We start from the raw sequence: 24,028 nt of genomic DNA on the forward strand, positions 1-24,028 counted from the left end.
CCTCTGCAAACACAGGGTAAGGCTGATCCCTTCCCCAGGTGGAGATATGACACCCATATGCTAACATTTCCTATTCTCCTGCAAACACAAAGGCTTCAAGATACAGGAAGAGGCAGGACTGGTGCCCCTGGTATCAACTTTCAGAGACCAATTATTTCTCGTTCTTTCACAAAGACACCGTGTGCCATCAAGGACAGACAGGTGACTGACATGAGCATGCTTTCCAGCAGCTTTTCTCTGGCTGTGGGGTGCGCACGTGTGTGTGTGTGGCCCGGGTAATGATGCTGAAACGCGTGTGATTTGCTTTGTCCACTTCATCAGGTATTTGTTCAAACTATACGGAGAAAAGGGCTGGGCCAGCACTCATGCTTACAAAACTGAGTCAGGACACCTCAAGTTCAAGGCCAGCCTGGAATACAAAGCAAGATTCTGTCTCAAAAATTCTAACAGGGCCAGTGTGGTGACTCAGAGGGTAGAGTCTGACAACCTGAGTTCAATGCCAAAAACCCAGAGTGGGAGACGAGAGCAGACCATGAAAGCTGTCCTCCGACTTCCATGAGTGCCCCCAACACACAATAAAGAAATCAATTGTAATTTAGAAAAAAGAAGAAAAAATAACTGTTAAAAGTTTGCTACATCACTAATGTAGCATCATTTAAGTTCACAAGAACTTCCCCACAAACCTTCAAGCAAGCTTCTCCCCCTTTGACAGCAACCTTAGGTAACCACAGAGCTAACTGGCTTCACCCACAGCCTTCTCCATCTGGACGGAAGGGGAAACAACACACTCTGGACCTGCCCCTCCTAAAGAGGAAAAATACAATGACTCCAAAGCAATGACATAGAAATGCCGTGCCCTCAGCTCCTGGGCGGCTGCTTCTGCTGCCAGGAAACGTCACCTGCAAGCTGCCTGAGCTCTGTATTCCTGCATCACCAAGGAGGACCAAATCCTAGGTCCGTGTAACAAAACATCAGGTCAAAGAATAAAGGTTTGAGAAAAACATCCAGATATTTTTTTCTGCCTCGTTTTATACAATCACCAGACACAGAGAATATCGTGTAGAGAAAGTATGGCCTACATCAGAAAGCGGGGGCACGGTGACACTACACAGACAGAGCCCTCGCTCGGGAACGAAAACAGGACTCACTTCATGACAGTGCAACCAAAACGGGATCAAGTGTGTACACTTAAGCCTTTTTGGACATGTCTTCCGTCCTGAACCTCTGCCCAGGCCCATTTGTCCCCTGGGAAAGGGGACCCTGCTCCTTCCCTGAGTGTACAACAGAATTGGGGCACTAACTTATCAGCACGCATCCTTAGGGGCTCTGGGGTCTGGGAAGCGATGCACCCTGAGAGCCCACAGAGCTTCAGGTGGGGTGTGGAATGGGGGCTGCTAGGTTACCGAGGCCACGAAAACGTCGCCGATCGTTTCCACCGCATCCCACTCAGACACACGGCTGGCCAGTGCGATCTGGAACATGGAGTGACATTGCAGGATTTCTTTGACCCGATAAAACACCATCTTGAGCTTCCTGTCACTCAGGAGCCGGGGCTCCATCTCAGACAGCGGCTTCTCATATTGCTGAACCAGAAACAAGTATGAACAGTTCAGTCACCCGAGGTGGCAAGAGAGTTATTCTCACTTCAGAACAAATCATGTGACTTTCAACATCAGCATGCAGTCACAAGAGTTACACTTTTCAGAGAATTTCTCACACTTGTACACTTTGGGTCATAATTATATGCATACGACACACATCCAACAAAACTATGTGCGACGGGGAAGGAGGGGGTTAAGCGTGCTGCAGGTGCTGGATACCTCCAGAATCCTCCGCAGAGCGTCCACGTAGTTCTTCTCGCTCTCGACAATGGAACCCAGGATGTACCTCCTCACAACCTGTCAGGAAGGGCGAACAAGATGGCAGACAGTTGCTTCAGGATGCACACAGGTAAACTTTATTTCCAGGTTAAAGCCAGATGTGATAGTGCACATCTCTGGCCAGCAGTGGAGAGACAGGGGCAGGTGGAGCTTCGTGGTTCAAGATGAAGCCGTTTACATAGCAAATTTCAAGTTGCCAGAGCCATGTCTCAGAAAAAAAGGCTTTTTTTCTTTTTTTTGATTTTTTTCAGGATGGGGTTTCTCTGTGTCACTTTGGAGCCTGTCTTGGAGCTTGCTCTGCAGACCAGGCTGGCCTTGAACTCACCCAGCAGTAAGATATCTTTAAGATAGAGTAAAAGGAGGCCTCTGAGGAAATGCTGTGAGCGGAGTGCTAACTAAAGAGCACAGCCGGTATAAAACACATCTGGTGATACAACTGTCACCTTTATACCTCAAATTACAGCTGGGCGGTGGTGGCACACACACCTGGGCAGCGTGTTAACACTCTCCTGTCATGGGAGATGTGAACTTCTCAGGAGAGATTGTGAGATGCTTGCATTTAAACCACATTTTCTGATTTTTTTCATTGCTAATATAAGATATCAGCATACAGCTGTAACATGTCTGCAAAATGCCAGCAATGACACGTGGTAGTGTCATTACCCCAAATACATCCTAGCAAGTATCAACCTATCAACCACTAACATGAAAAATAAGGCAAAATACTACAGTAGAGTTGTCCCTAAATCAACACCCACAAATATACACATGCTTAACACATGCATTTGTACACACATTACCATCACACACGATATGGACACACACACCACATTCACACCAGTACACACCAGAACTTTTCTAGCAAACACTTGCTAAATGGCATGATCTGCAGATACTGCAGTGCCACCTAGTGGCAAAGACATCATTTCTACCCTGAACATTCAAGGTTCAGAGTTTAACCATGAGTTATGAAATATTAGCAAAGACAGCCATTGCTCTTACAAAAAGGACTACATATTGAACCCACAAAACTAAGACTACAATGAACCTTCCGAAGATATCGAAAGAAGCTCAAAACTCTGTGTGTGTGTGTGTGAGAGAGAGAGAGACAGAGACAGAGACAGAGAGAGAGACAGGCAGGCAGGCAGGCAGGCAGGCAGGAAGGAAGGAAGTGTGTAGGTCAGAGACCAAACCTGTGTATCATCCCCGCGGACTTTAACTTTTTGAGACAAGCTCATTTGCTGGTTTGTGGCTCACCAGTTCGGTAGGGATCCGGCTAGCCTGCTTCCCCAGTACTGGGATGTATCTCACCACACTCCATGTGTTACACAGGTTCTAGGGGGGTCAAACTCAAATCCTTTCGCATATGTAGCAAGCATTGTATGAACACAGGCTTGGCAGCTGATACCTGCAATCCCGGTAGCGAGGAGGCCCAGGCAGGGGGACTAACAAGACGCTGGGCCTAGCTTATGAGTTCCTGACAGCTTGGCCTACAAACCCAGAACCCACCTCAGAAAGCACAGATGAAGCGTGGTTAGAAGCACTCTGAGCTGCCATGAGGCCATCCTCACTTAGCTCTCTCAGGAGCAGCCTGAGTCTGGAGGGTCCACACCATTCCGTGGCCATTCTTGTCCTTACATGGGATGCTGTAGGGTGACTAAGATCTGGTGCCCTTAGGATGCAAATAATTTCCAATAACAATCTCAAAAATATAAGAGCTATCCTACCGCTTCCTAAAATAGGGCATGAAAAGATCATCTGATGCACAGTCTTTCTGGTTAGTTATACTACTTTCTTCCTATTTCAGAAGGGAGGGGGGAAAAGAATCCAAAAGCATCAACACCCCCAGTTTAACCTTTAAAGACAGAACTCTCAAGGAGAACTCAGTTGCCAGGGAAAAAAATACCAGACGTGAATCACAACTATAGGAAAGCAAGCTGGACAAAGAACATAGAACTCCAGGAGCTGCTAAGGGCCTTGGTAGCATGGGAAAACTGAGACCTTATCCATGGCACGCAGGAGGGGAGTTGGGGTTAAACACAATCAATGTGGCTGAGCAGGACCTTTCTGCAGAGATGTCTCTACTTAATCATCACCTGTGTATCTCCATCTCTACCCCATCCGGCCTACTAACCACAATGAGTACCCAAGAGGCTGCTGGGATTATGGAGGTGTCAATACCTCCTGTTTAAAATCCTTTGAGCAGACTGCCCAGATGGCTGGGGGAGAAAGCACTTGCTGTCCAAGCCTGAAGACCCAATTTCCAACACCAGAACCCAAGGTGGAAGGAAAGAACTGATTCCCGGAAATTGTCCTCCAACCTACGCACACACATCATGGCATCACCTACTTGTGCGTGTGCACATACACACACACAAACCATGGCATAGCTTACTTAAACAACACACAGACACATACACGCACACACACCATGGCATTGCCTACTCACACACACATGCACAGACACATACATACATACACACACACACACATCGTGGCATTGCCTGTCGCGGCCCCCCTCGTCCAGCAAGGAGGACGCGCAACACCAGAGCTCTTCTCACTGCAGTTTTATTCAGGACCTTTTGACAATTGTAAAATCTCTCTCTCTCTCTCCCCGGGCAAACCTCTCCCAGCCCTTAAGTAGGCATGGGCAACCAACCCCGGATTGCCAGGTGGGCACTGCCCATAGGTCCATGCATATGCAAGCAGCTGACAATCATTGCATGATAATAGCATAAGTCAGGCCTAGTTGATATTAGTTATCACAGAGAGCACTCGCTTTCGGGATCGCGGAGGGCGGGAGCCAGCACCATCAGGTGCGACTCCACGCAGCTCTCTACATTGCCATCAGGTGTGGCTTCACGCAGCTCGCTACAATTGCCTACTTGCACACATACAGACACACACAGAAATACACATACATCATGGCATTGCCTACCTTCACACACACCTATACACATACACAAAGAAATATAAGTAACAAAATCATAGCAGTGGCTTCCCTCAGAAGAACGCACACACACACTACTGACCATTTTAGGCAGCATCCCCATCCCTCACACATCACACTTCTACCCACGGCTTCCTCCCGCTCCTGCTCATTATCTCCCTATACCCCACACCCTCCCTCATCTCACACATCCCACACTGCTATCTCCACACAAGCTCACACGCCGGTACCCATTACCTCCTCACAAACCACGCCGTTCTATTTACTGTCTCCTGATACACTGGACGCCCTGGCTTAGGATCTCACCTACCCTATACCCCTGCCCACCGTTTCATCTAGGCCACACCCCCGCTTGCGTGTTCACACACTCTGTGCCCTGTTAACGGTCTTAACCCATCAGTGCTCCCGGTCCAGTTCCAGCCCATTCTTTTTGTTTGGATGGTGTTTACTAATGGCTCTCTGGCTCCTCAGGCTCATTCTACTACCTCCCACCTCTAGGGACTTAGGCTAGCCACACCTCCTCTGTGGAGCTGCCCCTCCTCCTACAACAGGCAGCATTTCCTCTGCACTTCCTGTCCGGCACAGGAATGTTGACAGAGAACAGGATCCAGGCATCACTCATATCTTTTGTCCCCAGCATCTAGCTGAGATCCCACATATGATCAAAGGCTGGAAACAGTGACGTCAGAACACGTCAAGAATGGTGCCAGCCTCATGCTCGAAAGAGGTGGGTGAGCCAGGAAGCAAGAGAGGGTGTGCGGGGTTCTTTGTGTCAGTGGCAATCTGTCCACAACCCTTTCCTGGCCAGCAGTACAGGTCACTTCCCCAGCTGGGCACAAGAAAGGGCTTCAGAGTGGGTCTGTGATGAGACTGGAATACAAAATCCAACTTTTCCACGTGTATTTATGGGGCGTGGTTCAGATCATCGCCTCCTCCATGCCCAGATTTCTCTTTGTAAACTGCACACAGACAGGGGACCATGGGCACTGGAGAGCATCCAGCCTTGGCCCTGACGGCTGATAACTAACCAAGCAGTTCCCAGGCTGTCCACACCTCCATACTGTGTGTGTGTAACCCTCTGATAGACATCTCTTACGGCCACTTCTGCCTTGGCTCCATTTTCAATGCTAAGACAAGGTGAGCTTGCTGACCGGGCCTGGACAATAGTAACATCCCGTAGATATCCTCTTTAAACCCTTTCGATGCTAACCTTGCGCCGTAGCATATTAGTTTCCTTTTATGCGTCCATGGTTTGTATCTATTTACCTATACATGATCTATGCATCTCTATCACCAGTCTGTCTACCTATCCACGGGCTCATCTCTAACTTGTTATTAATCTTCATTTATTATGGTTTGTTTCTTGTGTTTTCCTTTTACCAAGGAAAATCAAATTGAAACCACTGACTTCCATCCCCCTCCCTGAATTTACTATCAGATGTTGTTATGAAACAAATTATATCCAGATAATTTCATCAGTTATTAAAAGTCTATCATGTGGGGGCTAGAGTGATGGTTCAGTGGTTAAGAGCACTGGATTCTTTTGAAGAGGACCCAACTTTAGTTCCCAGCACCTACATGGTGGTTCACAGCCATCTGTAATGCCAATTCCAGGAGATCTAATGCTCTCTTCTGACTGCCTTGGGTACCAGGCATGCACATGGTACACTTACATACATGGAGGCAAAACACGCACATCCATAAAATTAATTAAGTCTTTAAAAAGAAAGTCTTATCATTTTACTCTAAATTTTAGGCACCTGTGTATACATCTTTTACATACACTTGTATACTGTCTCTTTAAGGGTTTTACTGAGATACGGTCTGGCTATACATCCCACCTTGTGAAGCACGATTAATAAAAACCCAAAGACAGAAATTGGCTTTCAACCTGAAGGTCAGAAAAGCGTAACAGCCAGCCACTGGCTCTTACCTTTACCTCAGTCCGAAATGGTGATCCTGCCTCCATCAATCTCAGAATGAGACTTGTTTTATATGACTCTTTAGGACTGGGTTAAAGGCATGCATTGCCCTGTTTCTATAGCAAACCAGTGTGGCTACTGGGATTAAAGGTATGTGTTACCACTGCCTAGTCTGTAAGGCTGACCAGTGGGGCTGTTTTATGCTCTGATCTTCAGGGAAGCTTTATTTATTAAAATACAAATGAAATGCCTCTACAAGATTGGCCTCAAACTGGCAGCAATCCTCCTGCCTCAACTTCCCCAGTGCTAGAATTATAGGCGTGGTTCACTATATATAACTGCCTCTATAAAATTATCATATCAGTATGAGCTAGAATAAATAACTTGTGACAGAGAAATTAAGTTCCACACATTTCTCACCCTTACACTTGGAGGTGAAATTACGGTATTTAGGGAACTGTGCTGAGGCCAGAGCAAAGACCAGACCTCCTCATCACTGGTGTAGGGCAAACTGTGGAAGCCCCGGTGTATGGTGGGCGATCAGAGATCAGCAGCGGGCCCTCCAATGTGAGCCCCTCACTCACCTGCTGCTGAGACAAGCCCTCGGGCATCGGGGTCAGGACAGCCTCGGGGTGCTTGCACTCAACATCAATGAACAAATTCTGCTCTTCTTCAAAACAATACCTGTGATCTAAAAAAAAGGAAAGTTGAAATGCACGAGTTTCACATTAAAATTATGTATTTATGACATCACAGTACAGTAAAACAAGCCATGTTTTAAAATAAATCATCTCTGTAAGAAGATTTCAAGTCCAAATACATACTTTCCACATGGCTATTATTAAATTGGAAATTTAACAAACCCAATAAAAAAATTCTTCCACAAGGGTAATTGAGCATCACCACTGAGATTTTGAAGTTTATCTTTAGTTATGTAGTCAAATGGTATGATAGAAATAGATGTTTTAGCTTCTAACATTACAAAGTAACACAATCACAAACAGAAAAGCAGCAGGGGCTGGGAGCGGACCCTTAGTTACCATGGAGGACTCAGGTGGGACCTACCTACTAACTCCCTGTCTTCCACACACTGGGGTTCGAAAATGCACAATTTTACAAAAATCAAACTTTAAATCTGGGAATCTAGTTCAGGGGCCGAGTGCTTGTCAAACGTGTGTCAAGGCCCTGGTGTCCATCCCCTGCACTGGGAAAAATTTAAACCCAAACTAAACCCATTTCAGGCACCCAGACAGCTGAGCTGGGCTAGAACGGGCACTGTGTCTGGATGCAGGGGCACAGGAGCTCCAGGTAAGAGAGGCCTGAGAGGCCAATGGGACGGCCGGGCACCCGAACAAGTGAGGTTTATAATGCGGTTTCCAGGTAACTCAGACATCCAGGACTGAGAACTATGTGGCAGCTTGGGGAGGGGAGACAGACAGCGTACTTAGGGGCACTTCTCTGGGTTCCCCCATCTCTCTCCTATCCCCACTCTACAAGAGAACCATCCCGGCTGACCAGGGATTTGCCATTACCTCCTCTCACAGCTGCACTCAGCTGGAGGCCTGCACCGGGCTTCAGGTCCTAGCTGCTATCTGGCTCAGCTCTAGGACCTTCCTCTGACCTAAAGGATCTCATGCCTGCAGCCTGGAGACAGCATTCAGCGTCCCCAGACACACACACAGGCCACAGGCTACAGTCCTTTAGTGAGATGTAGGAAAACTTGAGCATTGTAATGCCAGCAAGTCTTTCCTCACTAGTAAGAAGGCTTCTATAACGCCTGCGCAGATGGTTACCTCCTGACATACAGCCCTAGCCCCTGCAGAGTGACAAAGACTGGGAGTGCCAATCAGTACTGTCACGCAGCAGTGCCATTTACAGTGGCTGAAGTGACTAGGTATGCACAGACAGGGTCTCTGCACCCGAGGGCTATCGGGAAGTGGAACACAGGGGCAGCTGTGGCACTAACTACCCTCTAGTGAGAGGGGGTGGCAGAAGACTCAGCTATTTACAGAGACTCCGTTAACTTTGTATTTACATATTTGGCCAATACCCCACAACTACATGGGGGCCTGAAACAGAAAAGCCTCTCCATCATTTGGAGGGGGTAGGCCTTGGTCGTCCGGGTGGAACAAAAGTCTCTCTGCTGAGGCGAAGTGCAGGAATTCCCACACTGCCTCCACTCTACCTGAGCCAGTGCCACAAGAGAAAGAAAAGCTGAGCCAGGCTCATGCTACATGTGAAAATGGGTGCTGGACCTTGGGAGACGAAAGACTTGGTCCTAATGAAGGAGCGGCCTCTCTTCACGGCGGCTTTGGTCTTCTCCAGCCCGTCTTTGGTGCCCTCCTTGGCTGCCTTCATGAGCTTCTGCATCTGTAAAACAGAAGCAATGGAGTAAGGAGCTGCTGCGGTGGCCCAGCACCATGTCCCCGCTGTGACTTTAAAAGAATACTGTCAAGTAGTCTGGGTTGACACACTACGTGGAGTGAGCATTCCAGTTTGGGACAGGCTTCTTGGTTATGGTCAGTGTGTGTGTGTTTGTGGTTCTTCTTGGTTATGGTCAGTGTGTGTGTGTGTTTGTGGTTCTTCTTGGTTATGGTCAGTGTGCGTGTGTTTGTGGTTCTTCTTGGTTATGGTCAGTGTGTGTGTGTTTGTGGTTCTAAGTAACTTCTGATTTTTTTTTCTTTCCATTTTGTGGTTGCTAAGGAAGAGTCCTTCCTTGGCATGATTCAAAAACATTCCTGCTACTTTTTTAAAAATTATCTTTCAAACCTGGGGAGCTTTGTGGAGTGGCAGACAGTCATTTGCCCCTAATGCAAGGGCAGAAGAATTAACTGCATGCTCACTTAAGTTTTTGGATGCTCTCCACAGGTCCTTCCTGACATGTCCAGGTCTATACCCAGTTGTTCAGAGAGGCAAGAAGGGGTCAAGGATAGAAAGTGGACTGGGATTGGCCTGGATGAGAAGAAGACAGCCAATCCCTCTGTAGGGACCTAAATCAGAAAGACAGCAACCCATGCGGGTTGAGTTCACTGGACCTGGTTTCCTCCAGTCAAGGCTGGGATTTAAAATTCAAATCTAAGCACAGGTGCCCAAGAGTGGCCCTGGCACATGCTGGCATCTCGTGTCCTACTCTTTAAACAGCTAGTGTTGATGGTATTGGCAGCAGACATTCAATGTCCTTTCAGAGAAAACCCAAGAGACCCGTGAGGAAGTAAGCCAGCATCCTTAGCAAGCCTGGTTTAACTCTCCACAAGTTGCCATGGCAACCAGGCCTGCAGCTCATACCCACTACCTGCTCTTGACCACTTTATCCAGGGGACAGCAGTCTTTGGGGGAGTCCACACTAAAGTCCCCTCCTTCCCAATGCTGATACTGCTGCTTTCTATTCAACGGCCATTCAACGTAGCTATAATCAATCCCCAATCTACACTTCCAATCCAGCACCCCAACTCGGATTTCTACCCTTTCATAACCATTCTTTCCTGTAAGACTAAAACTTACAAAGTCACTCTTGTCTCCCATCCTAATTCCTGTGCCCCTCAGTTCCACTCATGACCATAACCTGTTGGTATGTCCGTGGCTAGCTTGTTTCCCTCACTGCGGTTACCTTTCTAGGTCCTGCTCTGCCATGCCCCAGCCCCACTTGACCACATCAGGATAATCAGAGGAAAGCAGACTCAGACAGAAGGGCCCCTGGAGACCCCAAAGCAATCCTCCATGTCAGGCAGATGGGAGGTGAGGAGACTCGCCCCAGGCTCAACCCGAAGGCAGGGCTCACTCTTCATGATCCTAGCACTTGCTCATGTCTCAGGACCTGTCACCCAGCAACACTCAAACATATCTGAGCGGGACGGAGCTGGCCTCATACAGCAGGCTGCCCCAACTGTCAGAGAGCCCATGGCTCCCAGGAACACCCTGGAGTTACCATCTCGTGGATGTGCCTCAATCCTCTTGCTGTCCTGCAGGGAATCATCAGACGCTGGCCAAACAGACCTGTGACTCCTGGGGAGGCAGCTCTGCTTCAGAAGCCAGAGTATGAACGCAGAGGAATGGAGCCACCACTTCCCGGAGCTGGCTCCAAGGACAGTGAGTTTTAGTGAAACCCATCTATCACATGGATAGATCTCACAGGACAAGGGACGGCGAGTCAGGGAAGGTTACTTGACAGTGCCCTTTTAAAGCACATCTCCAAGGACTAAGGTATGCAAACCCAGTAGTTCTCAAACTTTTGGCCTAGGAGCCCCTTCAACTTCACAATCATTTCTGTGTTTTTGAGCAGGGCTAGAAATGAGCCCAGGGCCTTGAGCTTGCTAGGCCCTTGCTCTCCTTCTCTCGGCTCTTAGGGGCCATTGAACGCCCTAACAGCTTTCGTTCACACTGTATTAATCTACAGCAACAGTGGTAAAGTCAAAACTGTTAACAATTTTTAATGTTATAGTGATGTTTACTTAGAAGATAATAAATCTATTGCATTTTACATTCAATAACATAATTATGAGAAACGATTCTCTTTTTTGAAACAGAATTGATATTTGTTTTGCATGCTGGGGAATCCCCCAGACACTGAGGACTCCACACCCCATCTGTTGCTATGTTACACACGACAAGCTCCTGGAAGCCCCTCCCTTCCCCTTGAGGGACCAAGCTCACAGAGGTGGTTAAGGACGGCCCTGGAAATGCCCGAGTGGCCTGGGAGCCCTGGGCCACGCTTTGAGAACCACTGTTCTGGCTGAGTTGCACACGGCACAAGTCTACCTTGTGCACAGCATGGTCTGCTCTGGAGCACATGCGCATCACAGAGGGTAAGGAGGAGCCACACTACCTTCCGCTCCTGCCTGTGCTTTGCCTGCGGCACCTCCATGGCTCCCACCGTACTGGCCACCAGGCCTCTCATCTTTTCCTCACAGTGCGCCTTAAAGCGGGTTAGGTCATGAGAGAGCTGTGGCACAAAGAGACATGCTTTTCAGAACAGGCTCTGTGGGGCCCCAGAGACCTATCCTGCACGAAGGATGCATCACCTTCTGGCTGGAGGCCATGGCCAGCTCTGTTGACCTGAGGGAAACCCAAGTGTGAGTGAGGCATGCAGGAAGTGAGTGACACATGCTTCTTCCACCAGTGGACTGCGGATGCTCCAGGGAAGAACAGAGCCACTAATGTACAGAAAGTGCTGCATAAGACCATTAGGTTACATCTCGAGGAGACAGGGATTCAACATGCAAAATACACTTCCGACTATTTTGTGACAGGGTTCAGTGGGAAGAACCTGGTGCTCGGGACCCTGCTGGAGCGCAGCTGCTGTGGGGAAGAGTCTCCATGCTAACATGACACCCTGACGGATGATTGGCTGGGTGTGCCGAACCACCCTTCCTCCAGTCCCCACCATCGTGAGCACACACAGTTTCTCCCCAGGTGTGTGTGGGGGGTGTCTCATGTCAACCAGGACAAGACACTTTAAGTAATGTTTAACAGAAACTTTACACTACTTCAAGAACTCGCTTTTACTCCGGCACCTTTAAAAACGTGACTCCTTCTATCTAGAAAGCCTGTCTCCTCCTGCACTTCTGTGTTGTGTGGGCCTAGCCCACGAGGACCCCTGTCCACAGCCCCCATCCTCCCAGCAGGAGATATCTCTTGTGCCTCCCCTGGTGAGAAAAGGCTGCTGGGCTGGCATTTCTGGAGGCTTGACGGTGGGTACGAGCCCACATCAAGGGCAGGAAGAACAGCCCCACTGGCACTGCTAGACGAGATGCCATCTTCTCAAGTCAATCAAGAGGACCAGCCTGAGTGTTTGTGGCAGCACAGGCTCGTAGGCACCCTGGGTGCTCCCCCTACTGGGTTACTTTTTTTTTTTTTTTTTTTAATTCTTTTTTACTTAAAATTTCCAACTGCTCCCCGTTTCCCATTTCCCTCCCCCTCCTCCCACATATTGCCCCCTCCCCCCGCTCCCCTCCCCCTATCCCCACTCCACTTCTCCTCCCCCTAGTCCACTCCCCCTCCCTCTCGATACTGAAGAGCAGTCCAAATTCCCTGCTCTACAGGGAGACCAAGGTCCTCCCACTTCTATCTAGGTCCAGGAAGGTGAGCATCCAAACAGGCTACGCTCCCACAAAGCCAGTTCATGTATTAGGATCGAAACCTAGTGCCATTGTCCTTGGCTTCTCATCAGCCTTCATTGTCCGCCTTGTTCAGAGAGTCCAGTTTCAATACAGCTCCATGCAGACAACTATCACCTTGTTGTTAGTTCCCCTGACTGCAATTGCAGCTCCATCCAGGGGCAGATTCCAGCTGCACTCCTGATCAAAAAAGAAAAAAAAATACCCCACGTTCCTAGGGAAAGCCCGGCTACAGCTGGCACTACTGTTCTTGGGACTGAATTCTGAATTAAGCTGGAGGAAATGACAGCTCTCCAGTGACAACTTGCAAAAGTACAGAGACACAAGACTTGGGTACAATCACAATCTCTGGCTGTTGGAGTCACTGGGGGAGGCAGGCAGGTAAGGGAGGCTACAGTTAACTATTAGAAAAGTAGGTATCGGGTCTTGGATGAGGACCTCATGTGGGCTGTGTATCAACTTCATACGGCTGCAGTGTTTAGACGCCACTGTGACTGTTCACACGATCAGTCAGTCCTTACACGCTGCCATAGACAACACCACCAGCGGCACACAGTGCCAACAGATCCTTCTATACCAGCCACAGGGGCCGGGCCCCTCCAACAAGAGTATGTGAGCCTGCCAGCCACAGAGAACCCCAACAAGCTGCAGCCAGGGCCAGGGCCATCCTCAGTCTAATGCTCACTCTTACCAGCTTCCATATTCCTCCCTGGGCTGTAACCTGTGAAGTTTATGCCAAAAAACAAAAATTCCCTCTAGAGAAAAATGTCCAGGCGGCTGGAGTCTCGCTGTCCACTACCGTTCCTCAGCCCCTCTGTCTTCACCAGGTCACACGCAGTTCTCACTGGCAGGACAGTGTGGAAGCCAAGCAGAGCCGTGCCTGTCCTGTCCAAAGGGACCCGGTCCGCTCACTCTGTGCACAAGGACTGTGACTGCCCAGACTACATCAATTTAGTGCCCACTCATATTTCTCTTCCCTTTTAACCTTGTCTTTTGAGAAAGGCTCTTTCTCTGCAGCCCTGGCTGTCCTGATACCACAACCCAGGCTGGCCTTCAACTCCCAGCATTCCTCCTACTCCAACCTCTCAAGTGCCGGGATTACACCTGTGCCAACACATGGCTTTTACCACTTCTTAGAGTTCAGGTGCTGAGCCTGTTTAGGACGGCAGACGTGGCTTTATGAGGCTGTAACAGCCACAGCCTCCTGTGTTTAGAGATAAGAGACTACTTCAGTGGTACCCTATGTTCCTCAAACTACACATCAATGTCTCTGAAATAACCATGCAAGCGTGTGTATGACTCCGAATACATTTCCCAGTCCCATTCCCGAGAGAGCGAGATCTTTGTCCATCACACAGACTAAGCACATACTTGCTTTTTGTGGCTGCTGCGCAGGAAGGACCTGGGAATTCCATTCTTGCCTTCTGAGTCACTTTGCTCCTCATAGCTTTCGAATTCACTGGAGCTCCACCCGTATTCCAGAGAGCTGTTTCCACCTTCGTCTCCATTCTCCACATCATCATAAATCATTTCATCTAAGTGCACAGACCAAGGTGAAATTGGTTAAATCTGAGTGCACGAGCTTGCTGAGCTACCTTTTCACCTACGGTCCAGAGGGAGGTTGTCCGCACTGCTCAGAACAATGCAGATGTTGCTGAGGACACCAGCTCCCAGAGCCTCCTCCGTGTGGGCAGTGACTGGTATCTGAGAATGCTCTGCATGTGCTTCTGGCACGTCACTACAGCACTGGCACCCCAAGGACCCAGCATGACTCCAGCAAGCAACAACAATATAGTAGATGATGTTCTACCCATCACGAACTTTCTACAAAAGGAGAGCTTCCTGTATATATGGAACATGCAGAGATTGGATAGACAGGCGATAAGCAGAGAGAAAGGCAAGCAGAGATGCGGAGCTGACACCTGATGTACACAGGACCTAAAGATGATAAACAGCTCTCTAAACAGCGCACAGCCGTGTAGGCTGGGACACGAGCGAAGCCACTGCTCCCTGGGACAAGGTGAACTAGGTGCAGTGGAGGAATTCTCCCCCGACGCTCAGCAGGGACACGGGTGAGGCCACTGATCCTGGAACCACGTACAGTGGAGGCATTCTCCCCTGACGCGCAGCACTGGCTGTCACACTGGGGCAGGGCCTCTGCATTTGAGGGAAACTCCTGACTGAGAGACCTGGATGGCAATGGATGCTGTTATGTTTTCCGCTTTGAGGATAGCTGACTCTTATAAGAACTGTAGTCTCACTTACTTAACTATTTCAACGGATTGATCTCAAGTTACGGTTTTTACCGACAGATGCTGCAGTCACCGCCACTGAAGCAATCTTCCCTTCCCCCTCCCCTGCTCAGCTTCTCTCCTGATACTGTCACCAGAGCCGGCTTCTGCCGCTTGTCAGACAATAGCTTTGCTTTTTCCTCACACGTCTTAGTGTTCTGGCTTCTACTTCCCACTTTGCCCTAGTCATGGTGTCCTTTCTGCCACGCCCTGCTACCGTCCTCTATGGAACTGGGCTGGATCTCATTACCTTTCAATAAATTTTGAACATAGGCCATTATCTCAATAACTTCATCGCTATAAATCTGTCCTAAGAGTTTTGAAGATTAATAAAGTCAAAATATGCTGTGATTTTCAGTCTCCCTTCATCTTTGACGGTTTTGAAGATAACAGAACAATTATAATTGTAGAGAGGTTTCAATATTTGTTACGAAATTATTCATTCAGTCATTCATAGTAAAGCTGGGGCCTTGAAGACACAGGACGGTGCTCTGCCCCTGCACTGTGTATCCCACACCTTCATCTTGACTATAGTTGGGTTGCACTGGCCCGGCATACCCTGTACTCATTCTGTAGGTTGGGCAGCTCAGACTGGCCTTGAACTGCAATCCTCCTGCCTCAGCTTCCAGAGCAGCGAGGATGACAGTGGAACACCACCAGCCCCAATAATTTATATTAGTTTTATTCTTTTAAAAGTTATGTTCATTTTTAAGGTCAATTTTATTGAACTGTGTGGTAGTTTAATGTCAGCTTGAGACAAGCTAGAATCATTTGAGAAGAGGGAACCTCAACTGAGAAAATGCCCCCACCAGAATGGCAAGCTTGTAGGGCATTTTCTTGGTGATTAATGTGGGAGGGCCCAGATCACTCTGGGCAACGCCACCCCAGGTGTGTGGTTGTGGTGCTATCAGAAAGCAGGCTGAGCCAGCCATGGACAGCAAGTCAGTAGGCAGCACTCCTCCATGACCTCTGTTCCAGGTCCCTGCCCTGTCTGTCCTCAGTGGCCGAAGATGACCTGAGAGACAAAAACTAGAATAAACCCTTTCCTCCCCACGCTGTTTTATGACAGCCATAGAAACCCTAACTAAGACAGACTGTTTATCAAGAGATATTTGCATGACACATTTCTTGGCATTTGTTAATACTTGCACAGAAGCATACTGCGTAATTTTATAGTATTACATGTGCTTGATAAAACACTTGGAAACTGTAGCTGTCTTGAAGCCAGTTATGCTGGCATTCTACAGCCACTGAGTCTGCAAGCCAGCACCCATCAACCGTCAGGACAGCCTTCCATATCCATTGATTCTGCAGCTCGCACCCATCGATAGTGAGGCCATGAAGCCGGACACCTGATGTGCGTGAGTTAATGCCGGCCAGTGTGACACCTAATAGGCTGGTGTGAGACTGGCCCCCTTTTGGTCACCATCATATTTCCTTCCCACACAGCTGTTTCCACGCTGTCTGCGTCCTCACAGGCAGCCGAATCCCATTTATCTTAACTAGAAGTGTTGATATTTGGGCTTGCTCTACAGTCTTTCCTCATGCTTTTTGTCGTTTTCTTCCTAATTTATGAGTCCTTGCTTTCAGCCAGATTGGTTGTGCTCACTGGTTTAGAAGTTAAATGATATATTCCTATGCTCTCAGGTGCTGCCCATCAAATACACATAGAACCTTTCACAACCAAACAAAACCACAAACCACACACACACACACACACACACACACACACAAACACCAAGAAACCCAGCCACTACCCTGCGAGTGTAGAGGGGCCCAGCTCTGAGGGCCAGCCCACCTGTAAACCCAGCGGCACTGCCGGCTGCCTCGACTGTGCCTTGTGGTTCACCACAGCTCTGCCAGCGGCAATGCTCTAGGCTCTCTTGCTGCCTACTGCTTCCCTTCTGCTTCCATATCCTCTCCCTGCCTGTGACACTGCTGCTCCAGCAGTGAGGACAAACCCAAGCGTCTGGCTGCCATGGCGTGTGGAAAAGACTGTGCTTGTGTGGGGATGTGGAAGCCGCAGGGCATCTCCCTCTTCCAACCGCCCATTCGTCTCCTGCCATCCTCTCCCGCAGCTCTCAGCAGCTCGCCTGTTTCTTTTGCTGCTTTAAGACTGTCACAGCGATCTGGTGCTCTGCGGTCTCAGTTACATATGCCAAGTTCCAGATCAACATTCAGAGAACCCTGCTTTAGGTTTCTATCGCTACAATCTGACAGTGGTCGCTTTCTTTCAGATCTAGAAAACCATAGTCTGACTTTCTGTGCTTTCCTGTTACAGCACTTCTTAGACGTGTGCTAGAACGCTTAGCCTCAGTGCTTCCAACCTCGGCTCCTGATTTTCATATCTGTTGCTCTTAGTGCATCTAGTGCTGGGAGCAAGCACACCAGCCCTCAAACACACCATACAAGATAAGCACCAAAACCAAAGACAAAACATGCGTGCAGGACCTGGGGGTTGCACACGCACTTGCTACTTTCGTACCCAAAACAAAAGACTGCTAAGCTGGACCTGAAACCCCGGTCCAGACAAGATCAAACCTGGTTCAGAGTCTGAGTTCTCCCTTGGAACGTCATCGTAAATTGCTTCCTCTGGATCTGCAAGATAAGGGAATACCTGTTAAAAGTTAACTAGAGCCAATGAGTGTGATGTTATAAATATCCCAAATGTTAGCACAGACGGATGGCCTACTGTGTCTCAGCAAGAACTACTCTGAATGAGAGCTTCGTCTCAAAACAGAAGAGATGTGAAATCCGATCAACAGCAGGGAGTTCACAGTTCCTAGGCCCACTCATTCTATTACTGTCCAACAATGTCTCTCTCCATGGCTCTTTTGAGCAGGTTTAAGCTTGTGGGGTTCAGAATACAAAGGAGGTACACAAGTCTTAGGAATGAAGGAGTACGTACTGCTGTCACATCAATGGGGAATCCACTGAACTACGCCGATGGCTGGGGAGTATTTACACCCTCGAGGTGAGAAGTCACCCGTGTCGGTAGTAAGTCAAATGCACAGTTTCCCACCCAGTATTATGGGGACATTAGTGTTCTGTGAATAGGCTTCTTTAATGCGCGCAAGCACACGCTCGTGTGTGTGTGTGTGTGTGTGTGTGTGTGTCGTGGGGTTGTAAAAATGTAATACGCCATACAGACGGTCACACTGGATCACCAATGACATTGAAACCGAATGAATACGTAACATACTTACACAGCTCATGTGGATATGCTTCACATAAAGGCTTTGAGGCTACTTTTCCAAAGTGTTTGTGTTGTCGTTTCTGGGGAGAATACCCAGCCACAGCGTATTAGCATGCTATACACCACGGGAGACAGAGGATAAACGAACTGTCGCCCGTACAGCATGGTCACTCATCACCATCAGGAGCAAGTCCAGAAACTGCAATTCTAAAGTCGTGGTGGCAGCCGGCACACCACTAGCCCCTAAGCAACTGTGGCCACAGTATAGACTTCTCCTCCCGAGACAGGGCTGGGTAGTGTGAGCCCTAGGGTTGTTTTTAAGCGGTTAATTGGTTGGGTTTGGTGGAGGGGGTGACTGAAGAAACCTGGACACCACGTACATATCGAGACGTTTATGGGTTCTTGTGATGGCTCTGAATCAGCAGCCCCCAAAATAGCCATCGCAATCAGTCTAGAACCTGTGTCAAAGGCACAGTTAAAACCAAACCAAGACTTTCCAGAAGAAGCTGGAACAGTTGAGCAGCTAAGGTGGTCTGACCTTTAAGCCAATCATATAAAACAGTTACACAGAAATTAGGAACTACTGGGTAATAAAGGCATCATGTGTTTGCTTCCTTAAAATAAAAAAAATAAATAAAAAATTTTTAAAAAGACTGGTTAAAAACATAGCAATATTTTTAAATATTATTTAAAATATTATTTAAGCAAAATTCCTATTCCTTAAAGCAATAGGAATCCGAGACCTGTAGAGCACCCCTGAGCACCGCCACTGACAAAGACAACCTGAAGGCCATCCAAGAGGGGTCAACAGCATCTCCCCAGAGCTGACAATGGGCGGCAGGTCTAAGTGCTAGCTCCCTCCCCATCATAGAGTGAAGACAGGCTGTACCAGGAAGAAGCAGGAGGGGGAAGTGCTCAGTGCAGAGCTGTGACTGCTTCAGCACAGGGCAAAGGTCGCTTCGGAGTCCCGGGAGACTTCTCTCTCTACATAAGCTTTTGTTAGTGCTCCCATAAATGAGAGTACTAATTTTTTTTTATAAAGTGATTGGTCTAGTAGCTCAGACTTCTTATTAACTCTTATAACTTATATTAGCCCAGTATTGTTGTCTATGTTAGCCACGTGGCTTGGTGCCTTATTTGGCGAGGCAGTCACATCTAGCATTTTAAAAGCTGCAATCTGATCTTTCCAGGAAAGGAAACCCACAGCCTTCTTGTCAAGACTTGTAGGTGCTCAGGGGTGGGGATCCAGGCCTTGGGGCAGTAGCACTTACTTTCCATCCATGCTGTGTTGGCAGGGTCGGCTGCCCACCGGGCCAGGGCATTGCCTTCTTGACTGCCTTGATCACCACTAGAAGTAAAGATATGCATTGAGAACACGGAGAAGCACACCAGCCGGGGGGGGGGGGGGGGGGGCGCTGAGCAACCTATGGCATTCACGTGTGTGCACACTACTATAGAAGATCATTCCAAGTTCAAGTTTACACGCGTAACTCTTTCTCCAGGGCAGACTGGTAGGAGGAAGGCGCCAGGACCACAAAGCTATCTACAAGACAGTCACAGGCAGAAAGTGACTTTGACTTCTGTCGTACACAACATGAGGCTACTAGGACACTTCCTGCAGGGGACAGGAAGGGATTCTCTGGACACATGAACTGTCACCGTAAGGTCTCAACATCTGACAAAAGGGGTGGCAGGATGACAGTCCCCAAGACACCCACCTCCTGCCAGGAGACGCCTAAAGGCAGCTGCCCAGCAGGGATGAAGAATTAGGGGGACAAATCCAGAAATAAGGTGACTATGCAGAAATATACAAAGGGCTCTGGAAAGCCAACACGAGCAAAAGGAAGGGTTAGCTACTAGTCTCTGAAGAAACAAGAATCCAGCTGCTTCTACCTCCCGAGTGCTGGGATTAAAGGCAGCTGAGCCCATTCGGCATGGCCACTTAATGTGGCCTCAGGAAGTCGTCGTTCCCAAAGGGTACCATGCTGTCTGGTGTGAGCCATCTGTTGGGACTGTCAGTGAAGACCTTCACCAGCCTCCACCCTCATTCCTCTCCTGGGACCTTACACTCACACGTCCTTAGAACCTATAACCACTGAGAAGGACGGTGTAGGCAGTGCTCTCAGCTGTACGCCCTTGCCCTGAGAGCTTGTTATGCAGTATTTGGATGACGCCCCCGAGAGGCCTGTTCTTTTCTGAGGGGAGGTGGAAGGGGGTGATCTGGGGGAAAGGTGAGGTGGGGGGAGAGACCAGGGGGAAGTTAGGGAAACTACAGTCAGCATGTAATGTATTTCAGAAGTATAAATTTAAAAAGGAAGAAAAATAACGGTAGAGCTCTAATCACGCTACTCAGGCGAGCAGGCGACTAAAAACTTGGTAACCACTAATTCTGCAATGCTCCGTTTAGCATACTCGGTATTTCTTGGATCAGGGTTAACTATGGGGGAAGAGCAGAAAGTGAGACCACGGAGGGGGACCATATTAGATGTGCGTGGATGGGTGCACAGGACAGTCAGGAACTGGTCCTGTGCTGGGTGGTGGGGAGGGGACAGCAGACAGGTATTCCACAGGGCACAGTTAGATCCACGCTTGATGGGATGGCAGGGATGAGGCATCCCACAGCAGACACCCACGCATGTGCACTCAGGGCAGAAATGGTCTTTTGCCGACCAGAGGGATGGATTACATAGGGAAGGGAGGGGTCTTCCAGTTTTGAAGTTTCCAATTACATCTGCACACTAATGTTCCTCCTGTTTTGGTTGTGGTGGTACACACATGCACACACACATCTGTGTAGGTGCACGTGCATGCTGTGTGTGGAGGCCGCCCTTTGACACTGGCTGGCTGTCTTCCATCACTCACCTCCTGACTATGTCTTACCCGGTGCTCAGGTGATCACTGATTCAGCTAGAATGGCTGGCAGGCAAGCCCCAGGGCATCCTCCTGCCTCCCCAGGGCTCGGATTACAGGTTTGTGCCCTGCACCTGGTGTTTATGTCGGTACTGGGGGTCGAACTCTTGTCCTCGCACTTGTGTGGCAAGCACTTCATTGACTAAGCCAGCCATGGTTTTAGTTTTGGGAAACAGTAGCTCACCATACGGCCTAGTCTAGTCTAGAACCCACGATTATTCTGTCTCAGTCTCCTCGGCGGGACTGACTACTAATTCTAATCATGTACAGAACTACAGGCTGGGTGGTGGTGGTGCACGCCTTTAGTCCCAGCACTTCGGAGGTAGAGGCAGGGACATCTCTGTGAGTTCGAGGCAAGCCTGGTCTACAGGGTGAGTTCAGGACAGTCAGTGCAGTTACACAGAGAAACCAGGTCTCGAAAAGACAAAAACAAACAAAAATTCGGTTTCTGAACAATGTCTGTGTGGGTCTGCACTGTGACACACTTCCCACTCTCTCCTAGATAAAAAGTCCTCGCCATGTGACTATTATAGTTTAATCCTCAATGACCAAAGGGAAGACACAGTATGTTAAGATCAGCCGCGGTCATGCAGGGGTGACATGGTCTGATGAATGCGAGCAGATGCAGCTGGTCACCATCTCACTGCTGGCACTGATGCTGCAGACAGAGTCGGGATATTTTAAGGCTACGGCTCCTGGGAGGGCCTAGAAAGCAGGTAGAACCCGCGACAGTAGCACCCTGAGGATCAAGGGAGTGTCTTCCTGCAGCTCAGATGGCCTGAGAATCCAGCGGGGAGAGCCCAGCACTGAAGGTCGGGGCATGGACACAGATGGTCTAGAGTTAGCAGAGATACCTGTGTGGAAGGTCCTCAGAGCTTAGGGAATTGCACTGCCCATCTCCCGAAACTTCTGCTGCTTCTGCCGAGAGAAAAGGGTGACAGTGCATCACACCTGGCAAGATTTCCACAGCTGACTTTGAAACCTAAATGACTTCATGTTTCTTTCTCACCCGCAACAGGCTTATGCTATCAAAGATCAGAAAATGTTCAAGTCTTAGATAAAATATACTCATGACAGGATCATGACAGACTGTGAGACACCAGGTCTGTGACACAGACTAAATGCAAACACACATAACACATCAACATGCAGGAAGGAAGCACAACACGTCAGGCTTGCATACAGTATCCCACAGGTACTGAAGTCATGGTACCTAGTTTAAGGGACCCAGCCACTGAGGGGTTACTGAACTAAGGGCAGGGCTCTAACACCAAACGGTAACCACTAATGGGGTCGCAATCTGATGGCATTACTGAAAAATGATGAAGACATTTGGAGGCGGAGCCTAGTCTGAGAAAGTGGACCCCAGGGTGGCAATGCCCTTGGGGGCCATCTTCTCAAGGCCTCTGTCTCTAACTGCTTCCTGGCCGCCATGATAGAAGTAGCTTTGTTCCATTTATCTCTTCCACCAATCTAGGATGCTCTGCCTCATAGCAATGCAGCCCATGACCATGGGATGAACCCTCAGGAGCCAGAAGCCCAAGCAGACCTTTCTTCTCTCTAAAGCTAACTCAGTATCTTGCAGTTTCTGCGTCTTTATGGATGTCGCTACTTGATTTACAACACAGGTACTTGGCGAACCCAAATACAATGGACGGAAGAACAGCAATGTGCGATAAACCAAACTTCCTGCTCAAACAAGTTCTGCCCAGGTACTCTCAGATCTGACTGGCAGTTTCCTGCCATTTCTGACTCACACAAACACATATACCCCCTGACCTGACTGGACGCTGCGGATGCTTTCCCATGCCCACAACTGTCCTGTGCAAAAACTTGCTTCTAGGAAGTGAGGTGAAAAGCAGGCCCTCCAAGACACAGGCAAGACCTGGAGTGGGGCAAGTGAGCATGTGCAGGAAGCAGGCCACCTGCGTTCTCTAGCCAGCAGAAGGCCAAAGTGACCAGACCTCTTCTCCAGGACCAGTTCTCCCCAGGTGGCCAGGCCTAAGCTCCAGCTGGGCTGCCAGCACTGGGTAAGATGGGGGGACTCGAGGATACGGGCCCCAGGAAAGTTTGTGGAGCAGAGAAGCCTCTTCCTCTAGGGCAGGACATGGGAACCAGCTGTCCAGAGGCCAGCAGCTAGGAACTCAGTCCCCCAGCGCATTCCTGCTGAGAGCTTCCTTCTCCCATATCATGGTCTCTACTTTCCAGGGAACACCATCGGGATGCCCAAGGTGAGACACTCTTTTCGGACTTGGGCTCAGAGGCAGAATTCTGATTTACAGCTACATGAAAAATTCAGTAGGGGTTCTTTCCTTTTATCTTTAATAACCAAGAAAACAATCTTCAAAGAAAACTCGGTTTTAAATACTGGAAAACAGTAAAAAGTTCTAAGGAGAAATGTTTCCTGCAGAAATTGACCATAAATGCTAAGGCTAGACCACGATTTGTACTGCATCCTCCCTCTCTAACAGAGGAGCTGCTATCTAAAGATGAGGGTCTTTGCAGTCAAAGAAAATGGGTACATAAGCCAGGCATGTGGTACAGCTACTTAGGGCAGCTGAGGCAGGGGGATCATGAGTTTTTGACTATCTAGGCTATAAAGTGAACTCAAGGCAACAGGGGCAGCTTAGTGAGACCTGGTCTCAAAATCAGAAATCAAAAAGGATGTGGCTCACTGGCAGAGTACTCGCCTCACACGCACAAGGCTCCAAGTTCAAACTCCAGTACGGGGGAGGGGGTATATCATTTTAAAGTAATGGATAACTG

General features: G+C 48.8%; 1 protein-coding gene across 5 annotated transcripts in view; it reads right to left on the reverse strand.

Moving 5' to 3' along the window:
• Arhgef10 (Rho guanine nucleotide exchange factor 10) overlaps positions 1-24,028 on the reverse strand; it is an 86,679-nt gene that overhangs the window by 43,950 nt on the left and 18,701 nt on the right. For 4 of the 5 annotated variants that reach the window (XM_057752683.1, XM_057752682.1, XM_057752684.1 and 1 more), the window contains exons 5-13: positions 22,117-22,180; positions 19,624-19,700; positions 17,698-17,754; positions 14,237-14,400; positions 11,575-11,691; positions 9,008-9,122; positions 7,337-7,443; positions 1,821-1,898; positions 1,404-1,583 (exon numbers count right to left, since the gene is read on the reverse strand). In XM_057752683.1, the coding sequence (XP_057608666.1) occupies positions 1,404-1,583; positions 1,821-1,898; positions 7,337-7,443; positions 9,008-9,122; positions 11,575-11,691; positions 14,237-14,400; positions 17,698-17,754; positions 19,624-19,700; positions 22,117-22,180 (959 nt within the window). The remainder of the gene's footprint in view (positions 1-1,403; positions 1,584-1,820; positions 1,899-7,336; positions 7,444-9,007; positions 9,123-11,574; positions 11,692-14,236; positions 14,401-17,697; positions 17,755-19,623; positions 19,701-22,116; positions 22,181-24,028) is intronic. The other variant, XM_057752686.1, reaches the window with a different exon arrangement.

This window comes from Chionomys nivalis, chromosome 20, assembly GCF_950005125.1.
Source record: "Chionomys nivalis chromosome 20, mChiNiv1.1, whole genome shotgun sequence".
Taxonomy (NCBI): domain Eukaryota; kingdom Metazoa; phylum Chordata; class Mammalia; order Rodentia; family Cricetidae; genus Chionomys; species Chionomys nivalis.